This window comes from Malus sylvestris, chromosome 15 (genome assembly GCF_916048215.2).
Source record: "Malus sylvestris chromosome 15, drMalSylv7.2, whole genome shotgun sequence".
Taxonomy (NCBI): Eukaryota; Viridiplantae; Streptophyta; class Magnoliopsida; order Rosales; family Rosaceae; genus Malus; species Malus sylvestris.
The window spans coordinates 43943677-43966957 of record NC_062274.1 but is presented as its reverse complement, the minus strand read 5'-3'; the positions used below and the strand labels follow the sequence as shown (position 1 = coordinate 43966957).

The window sequence follows — 23281 nt, the reverse complement described above, 5'->3', positions numbered from 1 at the left end:
GGGGTTTTTGGATGCAATGGTCATTTAATCTTTCGTTACTTTAAAAATAATTAATTTAGTTTAAACCACAAAACAAAGATGATTTTCCAGAAAATAAATTCGTGATGGATGTTTTATTAAATGAAAACTCACTCAAAAACAAACATTTTAAGCAATGAATTAAAATTTGAATTAGAGGTCGATCTCAAATTAACACTGTATTTTCAACCAAAAGAGTCGGTTCAGTCACGAGTGAAAGAGAGACCCTTTGTCCATGCCCAGCGGCTGCCCTTATAAACTCTCCCTCTCTTTCGTTCCTTCTGCATTCATTTCTGCATCTAACCAAACCACTCACAATGAAACTCCATTCACACGCTCCTCCTCCCTCAGCCCTTATCTTCTTCTTCACCACCGCCCTCCTCCTCCTCCTCCTCCTCCACCCTACCGAGTCAACTCAGCCTCCATATTCCTGTGACTCGTCCCAACCCTCCACCAGCTCCTACCCTTTTTGCAAAACCACTCTCCCCATCAACCAGCGAGTCCAGGACCTCATCTTCCGCCTCACATTGGACGAGAAAATCTCCCAACTCGTCAACTCGGCCCCTCCGATTCCCCGACTCGGTATCCCGAGTTACGAGTGGTGGTCCGAGGCTTTACACGGCGTCGCCGACGTCGGCAAAGGCATTAAACTTTACCCCACCATTCACAAAGCCACGAGCTTCCCTCAAGTCATCCTCACCGCCGCTTCTTTCAACGACCATCTCTGGTACCGCATTGGCCAGGTGCGTCCGATTCACCGAGTCAAAAGCCCAACTCGGCTTCGATCAGTTACTTTTTTTGGCCGAAATAATTACAACCCAATACGTTTTTTTTTAATGCAGATCAAAACCCAAGTTCTAATTTTGTGCTCTTGTTCAAAAACATTAGAAAATAAATAAAAATGCCCTTCTTTTCCCTTCATTTTTAGGTGATTGGGACTGAAGCTCGAGCGGTGTACAATGCGGGACAAGCAACAGGGATGACATTTTGGGCACCAAACATCAACATCTTCAGGGACCCGAGATGGGGGAGAGGGCAAGAGACCCCTGGCGAAGATCCAACGGTCACAGGGAGATACGCCGTGTCGTATGTGAGAGGGGTTCAAGGTGATTCCTTCTATGGCGGGAAGCATAAGCTTGGTGCCGGTGGACGTCTTCAAGCTTCAGCTTGCTGCAAGCATTTCACAGCTTACGATTTGGACAATTGGAACAATATCACTCGATTTGGCTTCGACGCTTGTGTGAGTTCTTCTCTTTATTTATTTTTTCATATATTGGTCGATTAATTATCGAAAATATTTATTCTTTTTATCTAAAAGTATTTGGAATGTTTTTTATTTTTTCTTTTAGGTTTTCAGTCCTTCTGTGACTTTATTGGACCAAATTCAAGATTCCTCTACTTGATTGGTGTGCCATATATCTATATATTGGAAAATGAATGTCTGCACTCTTATTTTGGATCACCTTCTTTACCTTCCTATTTTATATTATTTTTTTATTGAGATAATAAGATAAAAATAAATAGTAATATAAAATGTTGACGTAATTTAACAGCGATCACACAAATAGAAAAGCATGAAAATGCATCAAAAGTGGGCCGAAAGTGGGAGGGCCCTTGTCCCTATATATTTGTTCCGATAATATAAAAAAAATTAAAAAAATAAAATCTTTATGGGGTTTTGAATTTGTCGGTAAATAATTCGTTTCAATGAATTTTCCTCATGTTCCCGTGCCGTGTGGTCGGCCTGAAAACGGAGATGGCAGTTCATAATATCTTGGTGTTCTCCTCCGCTTAGGTCTAGGTGGTTAGCCGTTGTTCTGATTAGTTCTTAGGCGGTTTAGGCGGCGCCGGTCTAGGTCTTGTCTCTCATTTAAACAGAAAATAGATAATTTTCATTTTGCATTTTAACTTTTCAATAAGATGTAAGAGATTTGTTAAATATTTAGATGAACGCTTATTATATGTTTATTTCCATATTTTCATTATGTTCTAATACTTTATAATATATATCTCGTTTTATTTTTGTAATTTATGTATAACCAATATGTGTTTATTTTAAGTATAAATAAACACTTATTTATACAATATATGATAAATTTACTTAAATTTACTTAGCTGCCTAGGCGTCAGGCTCCAGTTCCTCGTCCTATTAGTGCTTAGTGTTTTTTAAGTACTTGATTTATTAAAAAAAATAACGAAATTATATCTAATTAACTTGTAAATGTGTATTTTTTTTATTTTACTTATATTAGATTTTAACACTTGTATAACTCTATGTATTTGTTGGATGTGTTGTGCAGGTGACACAGCAAGACCTAGCAGACACGTACCAGCCTCCGTTCCAAAAATGCGTGCAGGAAGGCCAAGCTAGTGGCATAATGTGTGCCTATAACCGCATCAATGGAGTTCCAAGTTGTGCAGATCACAATCTCCTCACCAAGGTTGCAAGAGGACAATGGGACTTTCATGGGTACTACTTCACTATCACTAAACTCCATTTTTCTTCACCCTTTTCCTTAAACTTTAATCTTTTTGTCATCTTTTGTTTTACTTTTTCCGTCAAATATATTAGCCAATCATAGATAGTTGTCGACATGTATGATTTAGTCAGTTGTTTATAGTTGTCGACGTGTATTAAATCATGTGCTAGTCATTAAAAGCCTATTTGGTACTCTAATTGAATCTAACTTTTTAAATTCAAAAACAATTTTCAAGTTTTAGGCCTTAAAAACTTGTTTGGTATGACTATTTTAAAAAACTGAACTCAAGACTAACTCAAAAATATAGTCTATTATCTAAAAACATAAAAAGTGAGTTTTTAGAGTTTTTAAATTTAAACTCATTCATTTCTTTTATATCCCTTCTCCCCTCCCACTCGAAATCTATCTCTCTTTTTTCCTCTCTCTTTCCTCTTTGTTTTACCTTTTTCGTCTCTCCTCCAATCCGTTATTTTCATTCTCTTGGTTATCTCTCATTCCTCTTCATTTCTATCTCGTTTGATCCTCTTCCTTCTTTCTTTTTCCTTCAATCATCTCTTACTTTCTTTTCTCCTCTCTCCTCTTTCTCCCTCTCATGCGATCCCTCTTTTTAGATTTCTTTTTCTAGTTGAAATCGTACGATTTAAAATTTTTAAATCGCAAACCAATAATCTTTTTAAATCTTAAAGAAAATTGTTTTCAAGAAATGTTCTTAAGAAATGTTTTGAGAAATGATAAAATTTTCAAATAAGATACTAAATAAGCCCTAAGATTTTAGTTGACAAGTAGCTAAAATTTCACAACCATAATATTTACCAGATCAGAATTTGGTACAAAGAGTAACGTTGTCTTGCCAAGTTTACAAAGATTCGAGTTCTTAATCTAATAAATGAATCGAGAAAATGCTAATTAAAGAAAAATAAGGATTTATTTATTGATATATTGAGCTAAATTGGGAAGTGATCAGGTACATCACATCGGACTGCGATGCTGTCTCCATCATCTACGATGTGCAAGGATACGCTAAAAAGCCCGAGGATGCAGTCGTTGATGTGCTTAAAGCAGGTATGGACCACCATAGCACCAATCTCCTATCTTATTATCCATTTTTTGTTTTTTTCCTCTTTTTTCTTATATCTTGTTTAGGGTAACACGACATGTGTCTATGTTTCTCACTTTTGTTTTTTGGCTTTTTGTTGGGTAATTGTAAAATCTCCTCCTGGCTGCAAGTGACATTTTACCGTATTGATGAAAATGTATTATATCTTTATATGATAGTGTGAGTTTAAATTCTGTTAATGACTAATCTAACATTTAATTAGTAGCCTTTTATCACATTGGTAAAAATATGTTATGCCTTTGCATGATATTGTGAGAACTTCGTCGATGACTAATCAACATTTAACTTACGGAATTGAATCCTCTTCGAGGCAAAAGCCTCGGGATCCTCCTAACCCACTAACACGGGCAGTTGGATTTTGATCCAACGGTTACAATTATTATAACTTTTATAAGGATATCCTATTTGTAGCTGTTGGATTTTGATCTAAAATCTAACGGTCCATGTTATTGGATCAGGAGAATCCCGATGATTTGCCTCGGAGAGGATCCAATTCCTTAACTTACTTAATGCTCGAATAAAATATAAAAAAAAATCCACTCCTAGTTGTCATGGCCCATTTATGAACTCATGTGGGCCCCAATCACCTTAAATCTACCTTTTGGGATTTTCAATTTTTTTTTACTAAAGTCAACAGAAACGAAACTCGCCCTCCAATCCATTATCACAACTTAGAGTGGCCACTTTCTTAGTTTTGCTTTACGATATTATATGAAGCCCAAAAACTGTGTGTGTAAATATAAAAATTTTAAAAATTATTTTATATATATATATATGTATGTATATATATGTAAAAGAGAAAAGTTAGGGAGACGTGTGAAAGAAAGGAGAATTACACTACAACTTATGATTTTATTTTGTAATAGAAGATTAAATTATTTTTTCGTCATCTTTTAGTTGACGAAGAGAATTATATTAATAGGTATTTAGATTTGATATATAATGTATATTGTATAGAGCCAAGGACTAAACAGAAAAAGAAAAAAAGGAATCTTGAATTATGGAGTCTAATTAGTCCAAATTTGATTGAGATATTTCAAAAAACTATAGCTCTAGCCTCTAGCATGCTTATCTACTTTAATTAGTCTTGCAAAAATGAACTTATTCTCTTTTGGGTACACATAGCCTCTAATAGCATGTGAAATAGGTATAGATAGATAATCATCCTTTAGGTCCCCTTATTTTGGCCTGCCCGGATTTACTTTCAAGATTTTGGCAATGCAAACTTCGGCATGTCTACATAGAAAATAATTTTGTGGCGGATAGTTTAGCGATCAATAATCTTGATTTAGATTTAGGTAATTTTTATTTTGATACTCCTTGTTCAGTCTGTTTTATTTGTGAGGATCGACTTGGGCTATGCCGATCTAGATTTATTATTGAGTGAGTTTGTTTGGACTCTTGCTTTTAGCACCGTTTTTTCAACCAAAAAATAAATATGTATAGATAGAACCAGTTGAAAACGGGTTCTATTTTGAGATATTTCTAGTATCATTTCCCCTTTTTATAGTAAGAAGTGAACACAAAATTGGGTAAAGATCTAAAACAAAAATTCAGATTTGAAAGAACTGGTTTCTGATTAGTCCAAGTTTAATTAAGAAACATCAAAAAGCTAGCTCTAACATGATTATATATTTTATACAAATGTTGCAGGCATGGATGTGAACTGTGGATCCTACTTGAAGGATCACACAAAATCAGCAGTGGAGCAGAAAAAGCTTGAAGTGTCAAAAATAGACAGAGCACTCCACAACCTCTTCTCAGTGAGGATGAGGCTAGGCCTGTTTGATGGCAATCCACTCAACCAACCCTATGGCACCATTGGTCCTGACCAAGTGTGCTCCCAACTGCACCAGGCTCTAGCCCTAGAAGCTGCTCAAGATGGAATAGTGCTTTTGAAAAACTCTGGCAGGCTTCTTCCACTCCCAAAAGCAAAAGCCGTTTCACTTGCTGTCATTGGTCCCCATGCCAATGCTTTAGAAGCACTTCTGGGAAACTACCATGGTCCTCCATGCAAATCCATCACCCCATTAGAAGCACTTCAAGGCTATGCTAAGAACATAAATTATCACCCGGGTTGTGATTCGGTTAAGTGTCCACAAGCTGCTTTTGATGAAGCTGCTGGAACAGCAAAAGAAGCAGATTATGTGGTTTTGATTGTGGGATTGGACCAAAGTCAAGAGAGAGAGGAACTTGATAGATTGCACTTGGGATTGCCTGGGCAGCAGCAGGAGCTAATTAGCAGTGTGGCTAAAGTTGCTAAGAAACCTGTTATTCTTGTGATTCTTAGTGGGGGTCCAGTTGACATTTCTTTTGCTAAACATAACAAAAATATTGGAAGCATCTTGTGGGCTGGATATCCAGGTGAAGCTGGTGGAATTGCCCTTGCTGAAATCATCTTTGGTGAACACAACCCAGGTAAAAGTCAGTTTGATTGACAATTCAAATCTTTGATTAACAGTCGGATAACATAACATGTTAGGTAGAGATGATCTTACTGATAAAATGTTTGACGCGTGCTACGCAGGTGGAAGATTGCCAATGGCTTGGTACACGGAAGATTATGTCAAAATGCCAATGACAGACATGAGAATGAGGTGTGAACCCAAAACAGGCTATCCTGGTCGAACTTACAGATTCTACACAGGCAAAAAAGTTTTTGACTTTGGTTATGGCCTCAGCTACTCAAACTATGTTTATAAGTTTTCCTCTGCAGCATCCCAAAACAAGCTCTACTTAAATGAATCATCAATTAGTCCCACGGCTAAGTCATCGGACTCTGGGCGGTATCAGTTAGTCCAAGACCTAGGTGGAGAATTCTGCGAGAAAAAGAAGTTATCGGTCAGAGTGAGGGTTCACAATCACGGGGAGATGGTGGGCAAGCATCCGGTGCTGCTTTTTGTGGGTGAGAAAAAGCCCAAAAATGGAAGGCCAATGAAGCAATTGGTTGGATTCAAAAGTGTGATACTGAGTGCTGGGGAAAGAGCTGAAATTGAATTTGATTTGAACCCTTGTGAGCACTTGAGCCATGCAAATGAGGAAGGTTTGATGGCGGTTGGAGAAGGTTCTTATTTCTTGGGCGTAGGAGATGCAAAGTACCCTCTTGACATCGTAGTGTGATACATTTAGGTTGATTTTCAGCGCCGTATTCATTCACTACGAAATTATGAATGCAAATCTTAAAATACGGAAGAGCCAACTTTGAGCTGTTTGTGGTTGTCATGTGTTTGTAAATTGCAACGATTAAATCGATTTTTATAATTTTGTCTATAATTTTCGTGATGGATTCGTTTAAGTTTATTCATCAAATGAGACGTCTTGAAGACAAAATCTAAAATTCCGATTGAATATCCCACAAAACGAAGAAACAACACTTCAACGAACATATCAAAGTAAAAAAATGCAAGTAGGAAGCATCACAATATACCATATTAAGAAAACTGCAGAAAGATTGCAGAAGAAAATGAAGAAAGAAGCAGAGAAAGAGAGCTTAAACTTTGATTATTTGACTGAATGAATTAGCAGTATACAATACGCTGACTTGGCACTTTTTCTATCAACTTAAGCTGACCTGGCACTCCTCCAATCTTTCACTAACATGTCAACAACTTTGTCCGAGTCCAAGATTCACACCTGTGTTTGGAACCGTTTTTCGGCCATCAACTCATGTGTTCTAGACCGTTGGATTGAAGAATTTTTAAGATAATTTTCGTGTATATTATTGCGATATTTATAGCCTCGGTAGTTATCTCTAAGATTTTGTTGAAGTTATCTTGACATCTTGATAATTAATCACTCTAAGAGGACCTCTAAGAGGGCCGGATGAAGATAATGATGAGTTCGGAGATGGTTTATCATCATATTTGAAAAACGAACCCTGATTTAGCTTATTTTTATTAGCTCTACAGAATTGGGCCGAATGCCTGGCTTATGAACTCTGTCACTTTTATAGGCTTGGTTAGCGGGGCTTACTGCTAAAAAAAAGGATGGTGAGAGCCAAGGGTACCAAAAAAAAAGGCAACATATGGTCAATAGACTTTACCGATACAGCATTGTACATACAAAATTTTACGATAACTAATGCACAACACAGACTTTAGTACACGCATCGGGTCATCTTTGTCTTAAACATCTCGGAGTAGGTGTTGAGAAAATTATCGTTGGTAACAAAAGAATCAGAAGAGATGCATAGGCAACAAGAACGTGAGATTCCCTCGCAAGTGAGCAATAGCTGACGCTTACTGCTCCTTTGTTCCCCCGGAAAATGGCAACAACAAATCCAGGATCGTCCCTTGCATTCCACGTCATGGCCGGAACAGTCACCTCGCGAGTTCCATCTGGATGGAAGTGATCATAGAATTCTTGGGTGTGAGCGCTGAAAACAATCCTGCAAACAAGGAATTAACGATGATTAGCTTACAGCTGAGGATGCAAGCTCGATACTCGAGATACGCTTTGTTTTAAACTTTCATTACGGGAAATGTCCATTTCACTTTTACACTTTAGGCATACACGTCTACAGTAGGATTGATACAGCACCAACATGCTGGGGTGACTCACAAGTCTGACATATGCAGACATCTAGAAGGGAAAGGAATAAGCGTCAAGTTGAGGACTATCAGGCAAATATTAAATCCGTAATTTCAAATGCAAATGGATCGTGAAGCAACTTCTGATTGACACATCGCCAGGAATATTTTAGGGAAAGAAGGAAACAAATGTCAGAAACAAAATATAAAAAGGTGACTCCTGAGGTTTGGAGAACTTATCCCCTTAACATCAAAGCAAAAATATTGTACCATACCCCACCACTAGAGCAGTGGAAAATCATAAAAGGTTCCAACAAGGAAGCAGCACGGAAACTTCTCTTTTAACAATAAAACCCTATTTTTCTTCACACAAAAAAAGACCATAAAATTCCTAGGGACTGTTACTCTCTTCGTGAGGACTGGTTTAGCGGAGCTTTGAGATGGCCTCTGTTTTTCATCACCCATTTGGGTTTCTGTTTCCCCGGAGTTCAAAGGAATCTCTTTTTCCTTAACATGGCTAGATTGGAAAGCTTCTATCTCCTAGTTCGTTAGTAGTTTTTTAGTGTTTTGGTGTTGCTTCCTGTTCTGTTTTGTTTCTGGTTCTTTCTTGTTTAATATAACTGTTCCTTCATCACAAGCAAAAAATAAAAAATCTTATATCAACCAGAGAAAAGAGTTATTCTTAATAATATTGAACCAAGATATATGAGATATTAGAACACCCAGAAAACACACATACAACAATACGCATATAAATTATGGCATTCAGAGGAGTCAAGAACACACATGTTGTCAGTATATGAGACTGTGGTAAATGGAAAGTCATGGTTCTAATAATCAAGAATCGCAATATCACATGAATTCTTCCGATGAAAGTATCACTCTTCTGTTTTACATATGAAACACATATACATAAATGGGTGAGACAAAGGCCATGGCAGCATTATTAAAAAGCAAAGGAAGAACAAGAACTCACCTTGGTTTGAGAGCTTGAAAGATATACTCAGTCGCATTTAGCGGTAGCTTGTGCGACAACTTGTATGGCCCTGTACCAACAGCCCCCCTGGAGTAAAAAGAATATACATTACGCACTATGTAAAACTGCTATCCGTTTTAAAAACTAGAACAAAACAAAATAAACGACACAAGCATGGCAATGAATACTCTTTTTTCTGTATGTAACATCAATCGAATCCATTCAATCAAAGTCTAATTGTATTCACTATCTCTAGTTAAACAACATTTTCTTATCCCAATGTGATCATGCTCAATAAGATAGTACAGAAATGGGATTAAAATTAAAGACCATAGCTACTACACTAGACTGCTTGTCTAACAACGAACTTCTATGAGATGGAATGTAAAAAACACAGCTGAACTAGGTGTACTTGCATCAACTATCGTTAATAAAACAAGATTTCTCATTCGAAGGCGATCACTATCAACACACACAAATGGGGATTAAAATGACGATAGCTTTTACACGTAGGTGTTCAAATTCAATAAACAGAAAACCGAAAATGACTATTGCTTAACAAGAAATTGATAGCTACAGATTCGACTACTACTTCTATGAGATCAAACGTAAACCCAAGTTCTACTAATTCCTATCAAACTCTCATAAACCGATACCGAAACAAAAACAAATGGATTGCACCCACCTGCCATCCAATATGCTTGAACTCCCACCATTGTTAGCGGCATTCACATTCCGGTTTAATGGGAAGTGAAGCAAGAGCACAGGACCGGACCCAGATGACATAGCATTCTCTCTCCACCCAAACTCATAAACCCTCTTTCCTAATCGGTCGTTTTCATCCCCTCCCTCATTCACTCTCTCCCTCTCCATCTGAAAATCCATGCTTTCTCTCTCCACCACCTTCTCGACACTGAACCTCAGCTCATTGTTCCCACAAAGCAACGCCACCGCACTAAGCGACACAAAGCTCACATTTCCGATTTCGAAAGCTCCGCAGCCGGCGGAGTCCAGACCCGGCAACCTCCTCGAAACCCAACTCACCGACTCCGCACTCAGCTCATCGCATTCTCCGATATCCCGGTCTCCAAGAACAACGTGGAGCGGCAGCCCCAGAAACGGACCCAGTACCCTGTGGAACTGGTGGATCACCGAAACGTACTTGGTTTTCGGCAAATTGTGACCCCGCGCCGAGATATCGCCCAAAACCAGCAGCATATCGGGCTTCAGAGCGTGGAAAGATTTCTGCTTGGATACAAATTGATTGGATTCAGATGTAAAAAAGGAGGTGGGTTGGGGCAAAATCGGGAATTGGGTTTGTTGGAATTACCGTGAAGAACTTGGAGAGGTAGTAGTCTCGGAAGAGGTGGTTGAAGTAGCCGGAGTCGGAGCCGAGGAGGAGGAGGTCGGCGACGAGCATGACCTTGAGGTCGTCGGGGTGGTGTTCCGGGATGGGTTCGGGAATATTAGGGGTGGGTGTGGTTTTGCAGGAGGGGGTTGAGACCCACTCTTCGTAGACGAGCAGAGATGAGACTGCGATTAGCGGCAACAATGGCTTCCACGAAACCGCCATTGTTGCTGCAAGTTGAGGGCTTTTGGGAGTTTGGAGGTTGTGGGGTTTGGGCCTTTGGCAGCAAGCATAAATTTGTCAATCAAGAAACGCCAAGCATTGGATTGGACTATTGCCCTTTTTTAATAAGCCAATTAGGGTGCGTTTGTTTGCACTCACTAGCATTTACTAAACTGAACTAGACTAAGTGGCAGTGATACAAACCGAAAAAAAACTTTAATGAGACTCGTCCTGACTAAACGGACTAAGCACTTCACTAAAGGGTCTTAATGAGACCCCTCGAAATCGGCCAGACTGCTAAGCCAACTCCTCCTTGCTTCGTCCATCCTCTCTTCACCCCTCCCATCTACTTGTCCTTCGCAAGATTCGGAACCTGCTTCGTCCATATATAAACTATGCCCTACTTCGCCCCTCCCATCTACCATTTTCAAATCTAGATCCCGCAAAATTCGAAGCAAAATAGGCAAAAAATTCTACAATATTTCCACTTTCAAAACCAGATCAAAATCCAAAATTATAAACAAAAAAGCCAAATTTTTTTTTTTACAAAAACTGTTGTGCGTCTGAAATGCATAGCAATCGCTCTAATCACACTGCACCTAGTCCAAACTCCCTGATCACAGACCTTCGTCATTGACGCCGGAGAAGTAGACCCATGGATACCCAAATGACTTAGACTCTGATTTGGGTTCTGATTCGCCAATTGTGTCCCAAAACAAAAATTAGGAAGAAAAGAGGAAGATGAACGGAGAGAAATACAACGAAAAAGATGGAAATGAAGAAGGAGATGGACGAATAAAAATTTGGAAGAAACAGAGGGAGAGGGACGGAGAAAATAAGGAAGAAAAGGGGGGATTAGCAGAAAAGAATTGGGAATAGAGATGGGAGGTTTAAATCAGACAGTAGTAGTAATAAAATATTACTAAATATGTATTAAATAATATAAAATATTAATAAATATGAATTAAATAATATAATATTAGAATTTGTTATTATCCAGCTTTTTATCTGACACTGCACCAAACGTTTCACTTAGTTAGTCTAGCTTAATCTAGTATAAGCCAATCTAGGTTAGTCCTTAAAGCTAGTCCAGTCCGAGATAGTCCGGTACAACAAACGCACCCTTAAATATTCCATTGATAAACAAGTGCCAAGTACAAAGATTTAGACTAAATACAAGCACTCCAAAGTAAGGAGGGTTCAAGTAATCTCTACAAATATATCATAGGAGAGAGACACTGGGAGGTAAACTTCTTATTTCTGAAGCAAGACGAAAGGGGTAATGAGTTATTAAAATAAAGCAGTTGAATGTTTGGTAAACTATATTTTAAAAATATTGCGATTATGAAAAGTAGTGTAGAAGCGTTAAGTAAATTATGATGTAAAAGTGTTCTAATTGTATATAATGACAAAAATAGATATAGTAGGGTGGTTGCAACAACGACGATGGCAGAGTAGTGGCGGTTGTTGAATCATATTCTAAGGTCGGAATAAGGTGAATCGGAACATATATACCTTAGAAGTTTGGTCATGGACTCAACAACTCCAATTTGATTGAACTGCTTAAACAAACCAGACATGCCAACACATCTTATTGTACTTCGTAAAGGTAGGTGAAGTTTCCTAATTGCATTGAGATTCAACATTCTTGTTTCCACAAGACATGAAAACTTGATCTGATTGGGGATCAAACGAGTTTCCTACATCCTTGGAAATTTCTACAATCTAGGGATTGATGTGCACTGCAAGTAATCGCATTTCTAAGAGAAAGCAATATCTATCTCTAGATATCCTCTTAGATTCTCTATGTTTAATACGGATTTGTTGCCACTTAGTAATACGGTTTAATGGTATTCATCTTCACTTATAAGTGAGAGATCTTATGTTCGATTATTGTCAAAGTTGAATTTGAACCACATTATTGCTAGCCCACTATGAGGCTAAGCCCACCCCCTTTCCCTTAGCGTAGATAATATCGTTTGTAAAAAACAAAACAAAAATACAAATTCATTATCCTAAAAGAACTCTCTCTTGACTAGTATAAATACCTTCATATAGGGCAAATATCTGGTAACGCAATTCTCGCATAGTGCATACTTTGCTTATTCTCTTGTCCACTGCTTGAACCTAAGGTTAACCACGATTGCTTTCTTTTTTTACAGGTGGCCCATCCACAACGATGCGTGATTTTGGTTCCAACAATTGATGTTTTAATTGAGAGTGAACTTATATTTTAACGACCAAATCACTCTATCACACTATGTGTGCGGATGATATCTCTGTGAATCCTGACACCAACACTCAGGGTGGAAGCAATCAACTCCCAGATTTCTTTGTCGTTGCAGGAAACAATGGCGCTCCTGTTAACAGAGCTCCCCCTACCATGGATCAGATATGGGAAACCCTGTTGAAGATAAGTGCTTTTGTCAATGAATACCAGAAAATTTTGAAGGCTTTTCAAACTAAGAACCTTTTGAACTTCGTCGATTTTGAAAGACATATGAAAGCCCCAAAAAATGCTCGCGAATCTACTATGCAAACCCAAGTCCAAATCTTACGATTTGGAAATCTAAATCCCATCACTATGAAAGGACATCCAATTATGACAATGCCTGGTTTTGTCCCTAGAAAACATTGTTGATTCGAACTCGCATTTGGAAGAACATGATGGTCGGACTATTAGTCACACACTACAAACGGAATCTGAGTTTAGCGCAACTTCAATTCCTTGGACACTGCAAAAGCCTTCCCATATGAAGCCTAGGCATCTTTACTTTGACGATCCAAAGTCATCTGAAGAGCCTTGAATGACCGTAAACTTAGGGATGCTCTGAGAGACGCTTAAAATTGCCTCTCTAGTGAGGTTGTCACCAAGGCTAGAAGCCTTCTTTCTTTAACCATCAAACTTGCACTTCCTCTTGAGAAGTTCACTCAACCCAGGTTTAACTACTTCCTTGGGGACTCCAATCTAGATTATCACATCATGCTATATCAAAACATTATAGCCCTATATAGCAACAACAACGCTTGGATGTGCAAGATGTTCCCATCCACTTTAGAAGGAAACGCTATGAGGTGATTCTTGGAGTTGCCAACCCACTCAATTGACAACTTCGAAATTGCCGGCATCATTGCAAATACATTCTCCATTTATTGTGATGTCGCAAGTGCCACGAGGCCATATTTAACATGGATTCTCAATTAAAGAGTGAAAGTCTCAAAAATTACTTGAAGCGTTTTCGCGCGAAACCAGTTGAAGTGAGGGACTAGATGACAAGCTTGCTACGATGGTTTTGAAGCAAGGCCTCTACATTCACTTGCTTCTCTCCTAGAAGCTGAATAATATAAGTATGACTGTGCCACCCTGGCAAAATGCTTCGATATAGCCGATGTCATTACCGACTGGGATGATAGAGCTCGAAATATGAATTCAATCTTGGATCACGATAGGAGGTCCGTGCAAAAGAGAGAGAAAACGTGACACTCCACCTCCTTCTCAATATATTCTCTAAATTCTCATTATAGGTCTATGTTAACATGTCATTAACACCAATATATCAATAATAAAGAAATCACCCACCAACTTTGAATTCAATTGAAATCAATAAAAATTTGTAACCTAAAAAGCAAAACGATCAATTTTTTTTTCTGTTGAAAGTCAACATGCATTTACATGGCTCATCTAACAACAGCTTTGATAATACTTGTTCTAGCCTACATTAAGATTTCAATGAACATATACAGAAGTTTTGGTCATTACAAATATAGATGAATATCCAACCACTCTCAACAAATGCCATCATGGAATGTAAGGCTATAGTAGTCTTTTTCTCAGTAATTTTTCTCCAAATTTAGATTTTTGCCCACAATTTCTTATTTTCTATAATTAATTAAAAAAAATTCTCCCCAAAAAATAATTAATTAAAATTTTATGGTTTTTGGCTCTAGTCATGATTCACGGCATTATGCACTAGTCAACTTTAAGTAATTTACCAACAAACGAGGAATATGAGAGGTGCTTTTCTTTTTATAAAATTAGGGACTGCATCCCCACGCGTCTTGGTTACGCGTGTTTCACACTCGATGCCTCACTCCGCTTTAAAAGCACGTGAGACTGTACTCCCTCCATCGTCCGAATGACTTTCCTACCCTCACCATTTCGAAAAGATTACACCCGTTCCATCCGCGAGTATTGAAAATAAAATTTAAAAAACCGCACAAAAATCCAAATTAGGAACCAATTGATCGATCAGAAATCTCCTCCGTCAACGTGTCATCTTAGTGGGCCCAAGGCCCGAATCCAAGAGATGTCTTTTGAGAGTAAGATACTTAGGTGTGAGTATGTACACGCAAGTATACCCTTGGATTACGGTAATCCACCGCTAACAAAATCCCAAATTTACCCTCGTCCTTATTCCTGAAGTCAAATTCAAACCCGGATAACAGTGGTCGGTTATAAGCAGAAAGACGGGAGGGCGATTTGGGAATTTCAAGAAAAGATAATAAACTAAAATAATGGGTAGGAAAATAAAATTTGCCGGGAATAAAATAACGGTGGCCGGGTGAGAAACCCGGCCGGCGAAGGCTTTGATATTTCCTATATAAACCCGTCACCACGCCTTGTTTTCTCACATATTTTGCTCTCTCTCTCTCCCCGTCTTTCTCTCTCTAGCTAAGGTCGCTCTCTCGCTAACCCTTACCCTACAGAGAGCCCTCCTCCGTCTCCCAAATTTATTTACATTTGGTTAAATTAAATAATTTTTTTTTTCCATCTGATAAATACACGACACGAAAGCTCTAAAAAGAGGTAAAAATTCTGCCCAATATATTTTAAATTTTAATTTGTTTTCGAATTTTATTTTGTTGATGCGGAAGACCAGGAACATGAATAATGGGATTGGATTAAGGACTGAATGTTTAGGTGGGAGTAATTAGATGAATGCAAGAACATTTTGGTGAACAAACTGTGGATCTGTTTGGGTGGGAGTGGGATTTGGGGATTTGGAGTCTTTGGTTGTTGATGATGAAACCCTAGAAACGAAATGCTAGGTCTGCTGGTTGGGATAGGGATTTCAATCCGAGTAGCCAATTTTGAATTTAACTGGATCAAGAACTGGGTTTTGGGATTTGGTTTTTTTTTATTCTTTCTAGTTTTGTTAGGGTTTCGTGTATGCTTATTCTGCTAGGTTGTAAATACGTAATATATGCTTATTTGACTATAAGTGCTGTTTGGAAAAGCAATTTATGCATTTTGAATTAATAATAAATTTGTGCAATTTATGTGTTAATATGATTTTGTTTTATTTTCTTGTAATCGTTTCGGATAAATGTTAATGTGTGTGTGTGTGTGTCTTGTGGTTTGGTTATTATTTTTTTGTTACTGGGTCGCTTCTTGTATGAGTCACCTGACTTTTAAAACTCAGTTTGATTAATGTTTTGATATCTTTTGGGTTCCGTTTAATGCGCGTGTTTATCCTGTGGTGTTTTCGTGTTGCCTAACCGGTTGCATTTCATTTGAATTTTTTTCGTAGAAGGGAATCACGAATCGTCTAGCACAACCTTCTTGGAAATACGGTTTAGTTTGTATGTATTTACATATGAGATGGGTTCTCGAGGAAAGTTGTTATTTGATCTCAATGAACCCCCTGCTGAGGATAATGAAGAGAGTGATAGTGCCCTCAGCTTCCAGCCGCAAAAGGCACTTCCTTGTACAAATCCCAACACTACTGAAGTGCTTGCAGTAGCAGCCGTTGCACCAAGAATTGTTAATAATCATGCTTTTTCACATGCATCGTCTGTGTCAGGTTTTCAACCTTTTGTTCGGCCTAAATACGCTCACGGCTCTGAAGGTGATGCTGACGAGAAGTCAAGAGATAATAATCCCAGAAATACATTAGTATCTGAATCAAGTAATGATGAGGACATGAAACCTGTACCATCTTTAGCTTCTGCTTCCGCAAGTGCTCCATCTCTGGAAAGAGAAGAAGGAGAGTGGTCTGATGATGCTGAGGGATCTGCTGAAGCAGGTGGAAGTGGCAGTTTGCATGAACAGGGTACCACTTTACAAGTACAAGGAAAATCGGGAGGGATTGTTGGACGTGTTTCTGGTGTTGCTCCAGATAGTAGTTCTTGCGATATTAAAACTTCAGAAGGTCTCAAGGATGAGAATAGCAGTCGTACATCTTTAGGAGTAGATAATGATCAGAATAGTAACAGTAGCCGCAACTCAGACGGCAATGTCAAAGGTCAGGCATCCATGGATTGTCAGGACGAGCCTGGCTTGGTTTTGAAACAAGACAAAGTTAAGGGCATTGAAGCAACCCATGCACTCAAGTGTGCAAATAATCCAATGAAGAGGAAGATGAACCAACAGAATGAAGCAAAGCTGGGAAAGAAACGAAACAGACAGACAATGTTCCTTAATTTGGATGATGTTAAGCAAGCTGGCACTGTCAAAAGTTCAACACCAAGAAGACAGAACTTTCCCACACCCGTTACAACTCGCACTTTGAAGGAGGTTCGTACCATTACTGCACCTGCAGATCGCAATGGGGAAAAGCAGTCACAGTTGATGATTAAGGACCAGAAACAAGTTGATGTTTTATGTAATGGAGGGACTGCTGCAGAGTCCAGTGATTCCAAGTTTGAATCTAATGGGGATGTTAATTATGGATCCCTATCTAGGACGAGAAGGCAAAATGGTGACAATGATCCTTCTGCGGAGGTCTTACCACTAATTCCAAGACAGAGTTCATGGAAGCAGCCCACGGATACAAGGCAACTGAAGAATTCACAGGTTGCTAATAGGAAGCCAGCTTTGATCACTCAAAGCTCCATGGATTCCAAATCTGGAAACAAGAAACTTCTTCTTGCCAAGAAGCAAACGACAGTCAGTAACACATACCAAGACACATCAGTTGAGCGTCTTATACGGGAGGTCACTAACGAGAAGATTTGGCATCACCCAGGTATAATGTAATGTGGGTTTTTTCTGTTTATGTTCATTACTGTTGAATAGTTGTAATATGTATCCCAGTTTTTTTTTCTTTGGAACTTTTGGCCATGTGTGTTGACAGCTTTCCTGATTTTCTTATGCCAGTGATCCATGCCCTCCAATTGTTACATTATGAGACTCGTAGCACACAAAAGATTGGAAGGTGATGACAATTATAGCGTGAAATCGAGATTCCAAGTTAACATATTTCATTGATTTTCTCAATTTCACTTTGTAATTCTTATCACCATCTCCTGTGTGCAAATGCTCTCATAGTGTAATGTTCCTTCTATTTTTTTATCTCTTTTGTTTGGTGGAGGGGGTAAATGCTTCAATTGAAGTTTTACATGCTTTGATATATTTCTGCAGGCAATATTTTGGTTTTTATTTTCTAATAAACATGGAATTTGGTAAACTGTGATTCCCTATAGCTTTTAAGTAGTAAAAGTTGATATTGTATTGCTCAGGCCCATATACAGTGGAGAGGATCTCTATAGCTTCATGTGGTGGGTGCGCAATTATCAGGAGGGCATATTGCGAGAATATTCTTCATACTAAATTCATTGTTATTCAGCCAAGATACAATATTTAAATCTACTGCTAGTACAAAGAACAACTTCAAGTTTACTTTTCCAGTGTGGAATTTTACCCGGTTATTGTAGGTTTAAGTATGTGAAGTTTCAACTGTAATCTGTAATTTTTTTATGGTAATACTTAAGCGATTATTTGTTTATTTATTTTCTAAAGCTTACATTTGCCGAAAGCTTGTACAACTTCCAGTTTACGTTTAAGTTCTCTTTGGTTGGTAGGCTGCAACCAGGGTACATGTTAATGGTTCTTATGTTGTCATTTGCTTTTTATTGCTTTTTATGTGATGTGTTCTCATAGCCTGGAAAATATATATTGGTCTTTTATTCCTTTTGGTTTAACCTTTGTCTCCCCCCTCAATATCATTTATCTTTCCTCTGAATTTATATTTTTTGTGCACCAGGGGAGACTGACCTCCAATGTGTTACTGAAAAGTTTGAATCTGTTGAGGAGTATGTTAGAGTATTTGAACCACTTCTGTTTGAGGAATGCCGGGCACAGCTTTACAGCACCTGGGAGGAATTAACTGAGGGTGTTTCTAGAGATGCTCATATAACTGTTCGTGTAAGAAGCATTGAAAGGAGAGAAAGAGGTACATTGTTCAGTTTGCTTCCACCTAATTTCGTGATACATCTGGGTACAAGTTGTAGAAGAAAAAAAATGAAAATAAAACAGTCTAACCATGTTTAGGGTTGGCCAATATAGCTTCTAGTACCTGTTTTTTTTCGTGGTACTGTCAACTGACTGAGGTGTAACTTTTTGTGGCATAGGGTGGTATGATGTAATTGTCCTTCCAGTAAGTGAATGCAAGTGGACATTTAAGGAGGGTGATGTTGCAATTCTTTCAACTCCCCGGCCTGGATCAGGTCTGATACGTGAATACATTTCTGTCAAATTATTGCATTCGATATTAGTTCTTTTGATATGTTACTTACATTTACTCTTATTATGTCAAGCAGTCAGATCCAAAAGGAACAATTCTTCAGCTGAGGGTGACGAGGAGCCTGAAATCACTGGGCGTGTGGCTGGTACTGTCCGGCGACATATGCCTATCGATACTCGTGATCCCCCAGGAGCGATCCTTCATTTTTATGTTGGGGATGATTCTAATAGGTAGTCTATTTGTTTTTCTATGATTTTGGATTATGAGTTTGATTTCCTTTTGTATTTTTGTAGCAAATATGCTTACATTTTTTTCTTTTCTCTCTCTCCTTTTGATATTACTTTTCCAGCTTGGTTGATGATGAACATGTTCTAAGAAAGCTACAGCCCAAAGGAATTTGGTATTTAACTGTTCTTGGTTCTCTAGCAACCACCCAGCGAGAGTATGTTGCACTGCATGCATTTCGTCGTCTAAATATGCAGGTGACAAATTTTTGCATCAGCAATGACTATATATTCTGGTTTATTCTGGTTTTTTGTGCAAATAATAATTTGAGCGAACAATTTAACAGATGCAAGCAGCAATTCTTCGGCCCAGTCCTGAACACTTTCCAAAATACGAGCAGCAGTCCCCTGTTATGCCGGAATGCTTCACACCAAATTTCGTTGATCATTTGCATAGGACCTTTAATGGACCCCAGCTATCAGCAATCCAGTGGGCTGCAATGCACACAGCTGCTGGTACAAGTGGTGGAAAGAGGCAAGATCCATGGCCTTTTACACTTGTTCAAGGACCTCCTGGAACTGGTAAGACACACACAGTCTGGGGAATGCTAAATGTCATCCATCTGGTTCAGTATCAGCAGTACTACACTTCTTTGCTTAAGAAACTAGCACCCGAAAGCTATAAGCAAAATAGTGAGAGCAACGTTGATAATGTTGCTACGGGATCAATAGATGAGGTTCTTCAGAACATGGACCAGAATCTCCTTAGAACACTACCCAAGCTCTGTCCAAAGCCTAGAATGTTAGTTTGCGCCCCTTCTAATGCTGCAACTGATGAGCTTCTTGCCCGTGTTCTTGACCGGGGATTCATTGATGGTGAGATGAAAGTTTATCGGCCTGATGTAGCCCGAGTAGGTGTTGACTCACAGACACGTGCTGCCCAGGCAGTATCTGTTGAGCGGAGAACTGAACAGCTTCTGGTCAAGAATCGTGAGGAAGTTTTAGGGTGGATGCATCAGTTGAGACTTCGTGAAGCGCAGTTGTCTGTGCAGATATCGCATCTTCAAAGAGAACTTACTGTTGCAGCAGCTGCTGTCCGTTCACAAGGATCGGTTGGTGTTGATCCTGATGTTTTGGTGGCTCGGGACCAGAATCGAGATGAATTGCTGCAGAATCTTGCTGCTGTGGTTGAAAGCAGGGATAAAACTCTAGTTGAGCTGTCTCGCCTGTTTATTTTAGATAGCAAGTTTCGTGCTGGTGGCAATTTCAACTTGGAAGAAGCTCGAGCGAATCTTGAGGCTAGTTTTGCCAATGAGGCTGAGATTGTTTTCACTACTGTCTCAAGCAGTGGTCGCAAGCTGTTTTCGCGTCTTTCTCATGGGTTTGATATGGTTGTGATTGATGAGGCAGCCCAAGCCAGTGAAGTGGGAGTTCTTCCGCCCCTTTCTCTTGGTGCTGCACGATGTGTTCTTGTTGGGGATCCTCAGCAGCTTCCTGCCACAGTTATTAGCAAGGCTGCTGGAACCTTGTTATACAGTAGAAGTCTGTTCGAAAGATTCCAACAAGCAAAATGTCCAACAATGTTGTTATCTGTGCAGTATAGGATGCACCCTCAAATACGTGATTTTCCTTCAAAGTACTTCTACCAAGGACGCCTTACTGACAGTGAAAGTGTTGCTAATTTACCCGATGAAACCTACCACAAGGACCCTTTACTTAGACCTTACGTTTTTTTTGACATTTCCCATGGGCGGGAATCCCACAGAGGGGGATCAGTCTCTTATCAGAACATACATGAAGCTCAGTTTTGTGTTCGTTTGTATGAGCATCTTCAGAAGTCCTTGAAAGCGTTGGGGTTGGGGAAAGTTTCTGTTGGCATAATCACACCATATAAACTGCAACTCAAATGCCTCCAACGTGAGTTTGAGGATATTTTAAATTCAGAAGAAGGGAAGGATATATATATTAACACCGTAGATGCTTTCCAAGGCCAAGAGCGTGATGTGATTATCATGTCCTGTGTGCGTGCTTCAACTCATGGTGTTGGTTTTGTGGCAGACATCCGCCGTATGAATGTAGCTCTTACTCGTGCAAGAAGGGCTCTTTGGGTATGGATTTCTTCTATTTTGTCATTTTTTTAGTAATTACACACAAGTTTGCACCATCTACTTGCACATAATTTGCATTTCAAATTTCAGTATGAATCTTTTTACAGGTCATGGGGAATGCAAGTGCCTTAATGCAGTGTGACGATTGGGCTGCATTGATTACTGATGCCAAAGCCAGGAACTGTTTTATGGACATAGAGACTCTTCCCAAAGAATTTCGGGTACCAAGGGTACCTTCTTATGCTCAATTACCAGGAAAGCCTTCTAATATGAGGGGTTTCAGGTCTGCTGGACCAAGGCATAGATCAATGGATATGCACAAGGAATCCAGGTCAGGAACACCAGCAGAAGATGATGAGAAGTTGGGTGCATCAGTAGTTTCTAGGAATGGAAGTTACCGGCCTATGAAACCTCCATTTGAGAATTCCTTGGACGACTTTGATCAATCAGGTGATAAATCTAGAGATGCCTGGCAATATGGCATACAGAAGAAGCATGGTCCTGCTGGGGTTATTGGAAGGAGAGACATCTAGCTATTGATTGTTGGTTCTGAATCCTATGTTTGCGTCATTGGAGCTTTTTGGCATTCTATATTTTTCCAATAGTGCAATTCTTGCTCTTTTGTCTGCCAGAAGGCTCCTGGAGCACTAGCTTCCTGTGCTGATCTCTGAAATGGATGCCATAAATCTGAAAGGCTGAACTTTGTGTCGCATATGCTTTCAGTTGTGTCGCATATGCTTTCAGTTACCTGAGGAGTTTGGCAGTAAGGGGGGCTTGGCAGGGGCTGTCGGCCTGTGCGTAAAGTTGCTTTTGCAGACGATCCACCACCTTACAATCTTCAGAGGTAAGACGAGAAAAATCATTTGATGTGCTGAAAGCCTGAAACATGGATTTGTAATTTGAGTAATGCTCTATAGCTCTGTAGTTTTCCTTTTCGTATTTTGTATAGAATATCAAATAACTCAGGAATCAAATCGCTCGTGTTTTGATTGAGTTGATGATTTCAGTTGCAGAGATATAAAGAGGAAAGCTTCCGGATGACTCAATAGCTCTGTTCTCTCAAGCATACTCACCGACTCCTCCTTTTTTGGCGCCGTGACAAGAGTTAAATGAAGCTATGTACATTTTGGGACGCGCAAAATGCACGGTGACGAAATAGTAGATGAAGGGCGAATGTAAGGTTGTGGTCTGGTTAGGGAAGAATATGTTGTTTTGTCCTCCTGTTGTTTGAAGGTTAGTGACGTACATACATGCCAAGAGGCGGCATTTACTACAATCTTCTGTGTAGAAATGGTGGAAGTACAGAAATTGTATTAGGAAGAAAAACAATCAATCTGTAGTGTCAACTAACATGTACATAACATCTTTCAGCTGTGGAATCAAATATAAATTATGCTTTATGCTTTTACCTTGCAGTTTCCTTTGCATTTCTGTCCAAAGAGACCTTAGCAATGATGAAGCACTCATTTGAATTTTGGTTCCATTTCTCATTTTTGGAATCGACATGGAGAGGGGGATTTGAACTTGGGACGTATTTTGACATTATGAGAGCAGTACTACATACTAAGAGCGAATTAGTTGTTTCTCGACTTGAATTAAAAAATGATGCGGTCTTTTTAACATTACTCTATCATAAAGATCATATTTATTTGTACCATATTATAAATGTCTCTAATAGATATGTAACTACTTGCTTTGGTAGACGCTTCCTCTTCTATAGGAGGAGTACACAACGTTTTTTATTTTTATTTTAACAAACAACATTATCGACACTAAAAGGGTAGAAAGTAGGTT

General features: G+C 39.0%; 3 protein-coding genes across 4 annotated transcripts; 2 read left to right on the top strand and 1 right to left on the bottom strand.

The window, feature by feature from the left end:
* Positions 1-252: 252 nt before the first annotated feature.
* LOC126601540 (probable beta-D-xylosidase 7) lies at positions 253-6888 on the top strand. Its single transcript, XM_050268258.1, has 6 exons — positions 253-761; positions 947-1258; positions 2319-2488; positions 3463-3560; positions 5269-6033; positions 6143-6888. The coding sequence occupies exons 1-6, from the start codon at positions 336-338 to the stop codon at positions 6733-6735; spliced, it is 2364 nt and encodes a 787-aa protein (XP_050124215.1). The 5' UTR covers positions 253-335; the 3' UTR covers positions 6736-6888.
* Positions 6889-7618: 730 nt separating this feature from the next.
* On the bottom strand, positions 7619-10785 carry LOC126605953 (uncharacterized). The gene is made up of 4 exons (XM_050273407.1): positions 10451-10785; positions 9806-10365; positions 9121-9207; positions 7619-8002 (listed from the first exon to the last, which is right to left on the bottom strand). Exons 1-4 carry the CDS (start codon positions 10691-10693, stop codon positions 7729-7731), a joined length of 1164 nt encoding a protein of 387 aa, XP_050129364.1. The 5' UTR covers positions 10694-10785; the 3' UTR covers positions 7619-7728.
* Positions 10786-15318: 4533 nt separating this feature from the next.
* On the top strand, positions 15319-22895 carry LOC126601866 (uncharacterized). Of its 2 annotated transcripts, none has more exons than XM_050268634.1 (9): positions 15319-15497; positions 16225-17658; positions 18676-18864; positions 19043-19138; positions 19232-19385; positions 19505-19637; positions 19727-21487; positions 21595-22331; positions 22495-22895. In XM_050268634.1, the coding sequence occupies exons 2-8, from the start codon at positions 16293-16295 to the stop codon at positions 22018-22020; spliced, it is 4125 nt and encodes a 1374-aa protein (XP_050124591.1). In that variant the 5' UTR covers positions 15319-15497; positions 16225-16292; the 3' UTR covers positions 22021-22331; positions 22495-22895. The 2 variants fall into 2 exon arrangements, with proteins under 2 accessions (XP_050124591.1, XP_050124590.1); XM_050268633.1 differs by having other exon boundaries at positions 16222-17658.
* The last annotated feature ends 386 nt before the right edge of the window (positions 22896-23281 follow it).

Bases quoted from the DNA above. Each gene is read 5' to 3' on its own strand.
- LOC126601540 (XM_050268258.1), top strand. From the start codon at position 336: ATGAAACTCCATTCACACGCTCCTCCTCCCTCAGCCCTTATCTTCTTC. The intron at 762-946 runs GTGCGTCCGATT...CTTCATTTTTAG, and splicing joins TCTGGTACCGCATTGGCCAG to GTGATTGGGACTGAAGCTCG. The intron at 1,259-2,318 runs GTGAGTTCTTCT...TGTGTTGTGCAG, and splicing joins GATTTGGCTTCGACGCTTGT to GTGACACAGCAAGACCTAGC.
- LOC126605953 (XM_050273407.1), bottom strand. From the start codon at position 10,693: ATGGCGGTTTCGTGGAAGCCATTGTTGCCGCTAATCGCAGTCTCATCT. The intron at 10,366-10,450 runs GTAATTCCAACA...GTATCCAAGCAG, and splicing joins ACCTCTCCAAGTTCTTCACG to AAATCTTTCCACGCTCTGAA. The intron at 9,208-9,805 runs GTGGGTGCAATC...TTTTTACTCCAG, and splicing joins TCAAGCATATTGGATGGCAG to GGGGGCTGTTGGTACAGGGC.
- LOC126601866 (XM_050268634.1), top strand. From the start codon at position 16,293: ATGGGTTCTCGAGGAAAGTTGTTATTTGATCTCAATGAACCCCCTGCT. The intron at 19,139-19,231 runs GTCTGATACGTG...TATGTCAAGCAG, and splicing joins AACTCCCCGGCCTGGATCAG to TCAGATCCAAAAGGAACAAT. The intron at 19,386-19,504 runs GTAGTCTATTTG...TTACTTTTCCAG, and splicing joins GTTGGGGATGATTCTAATAG to CTTGGTTGATGATGAACATG.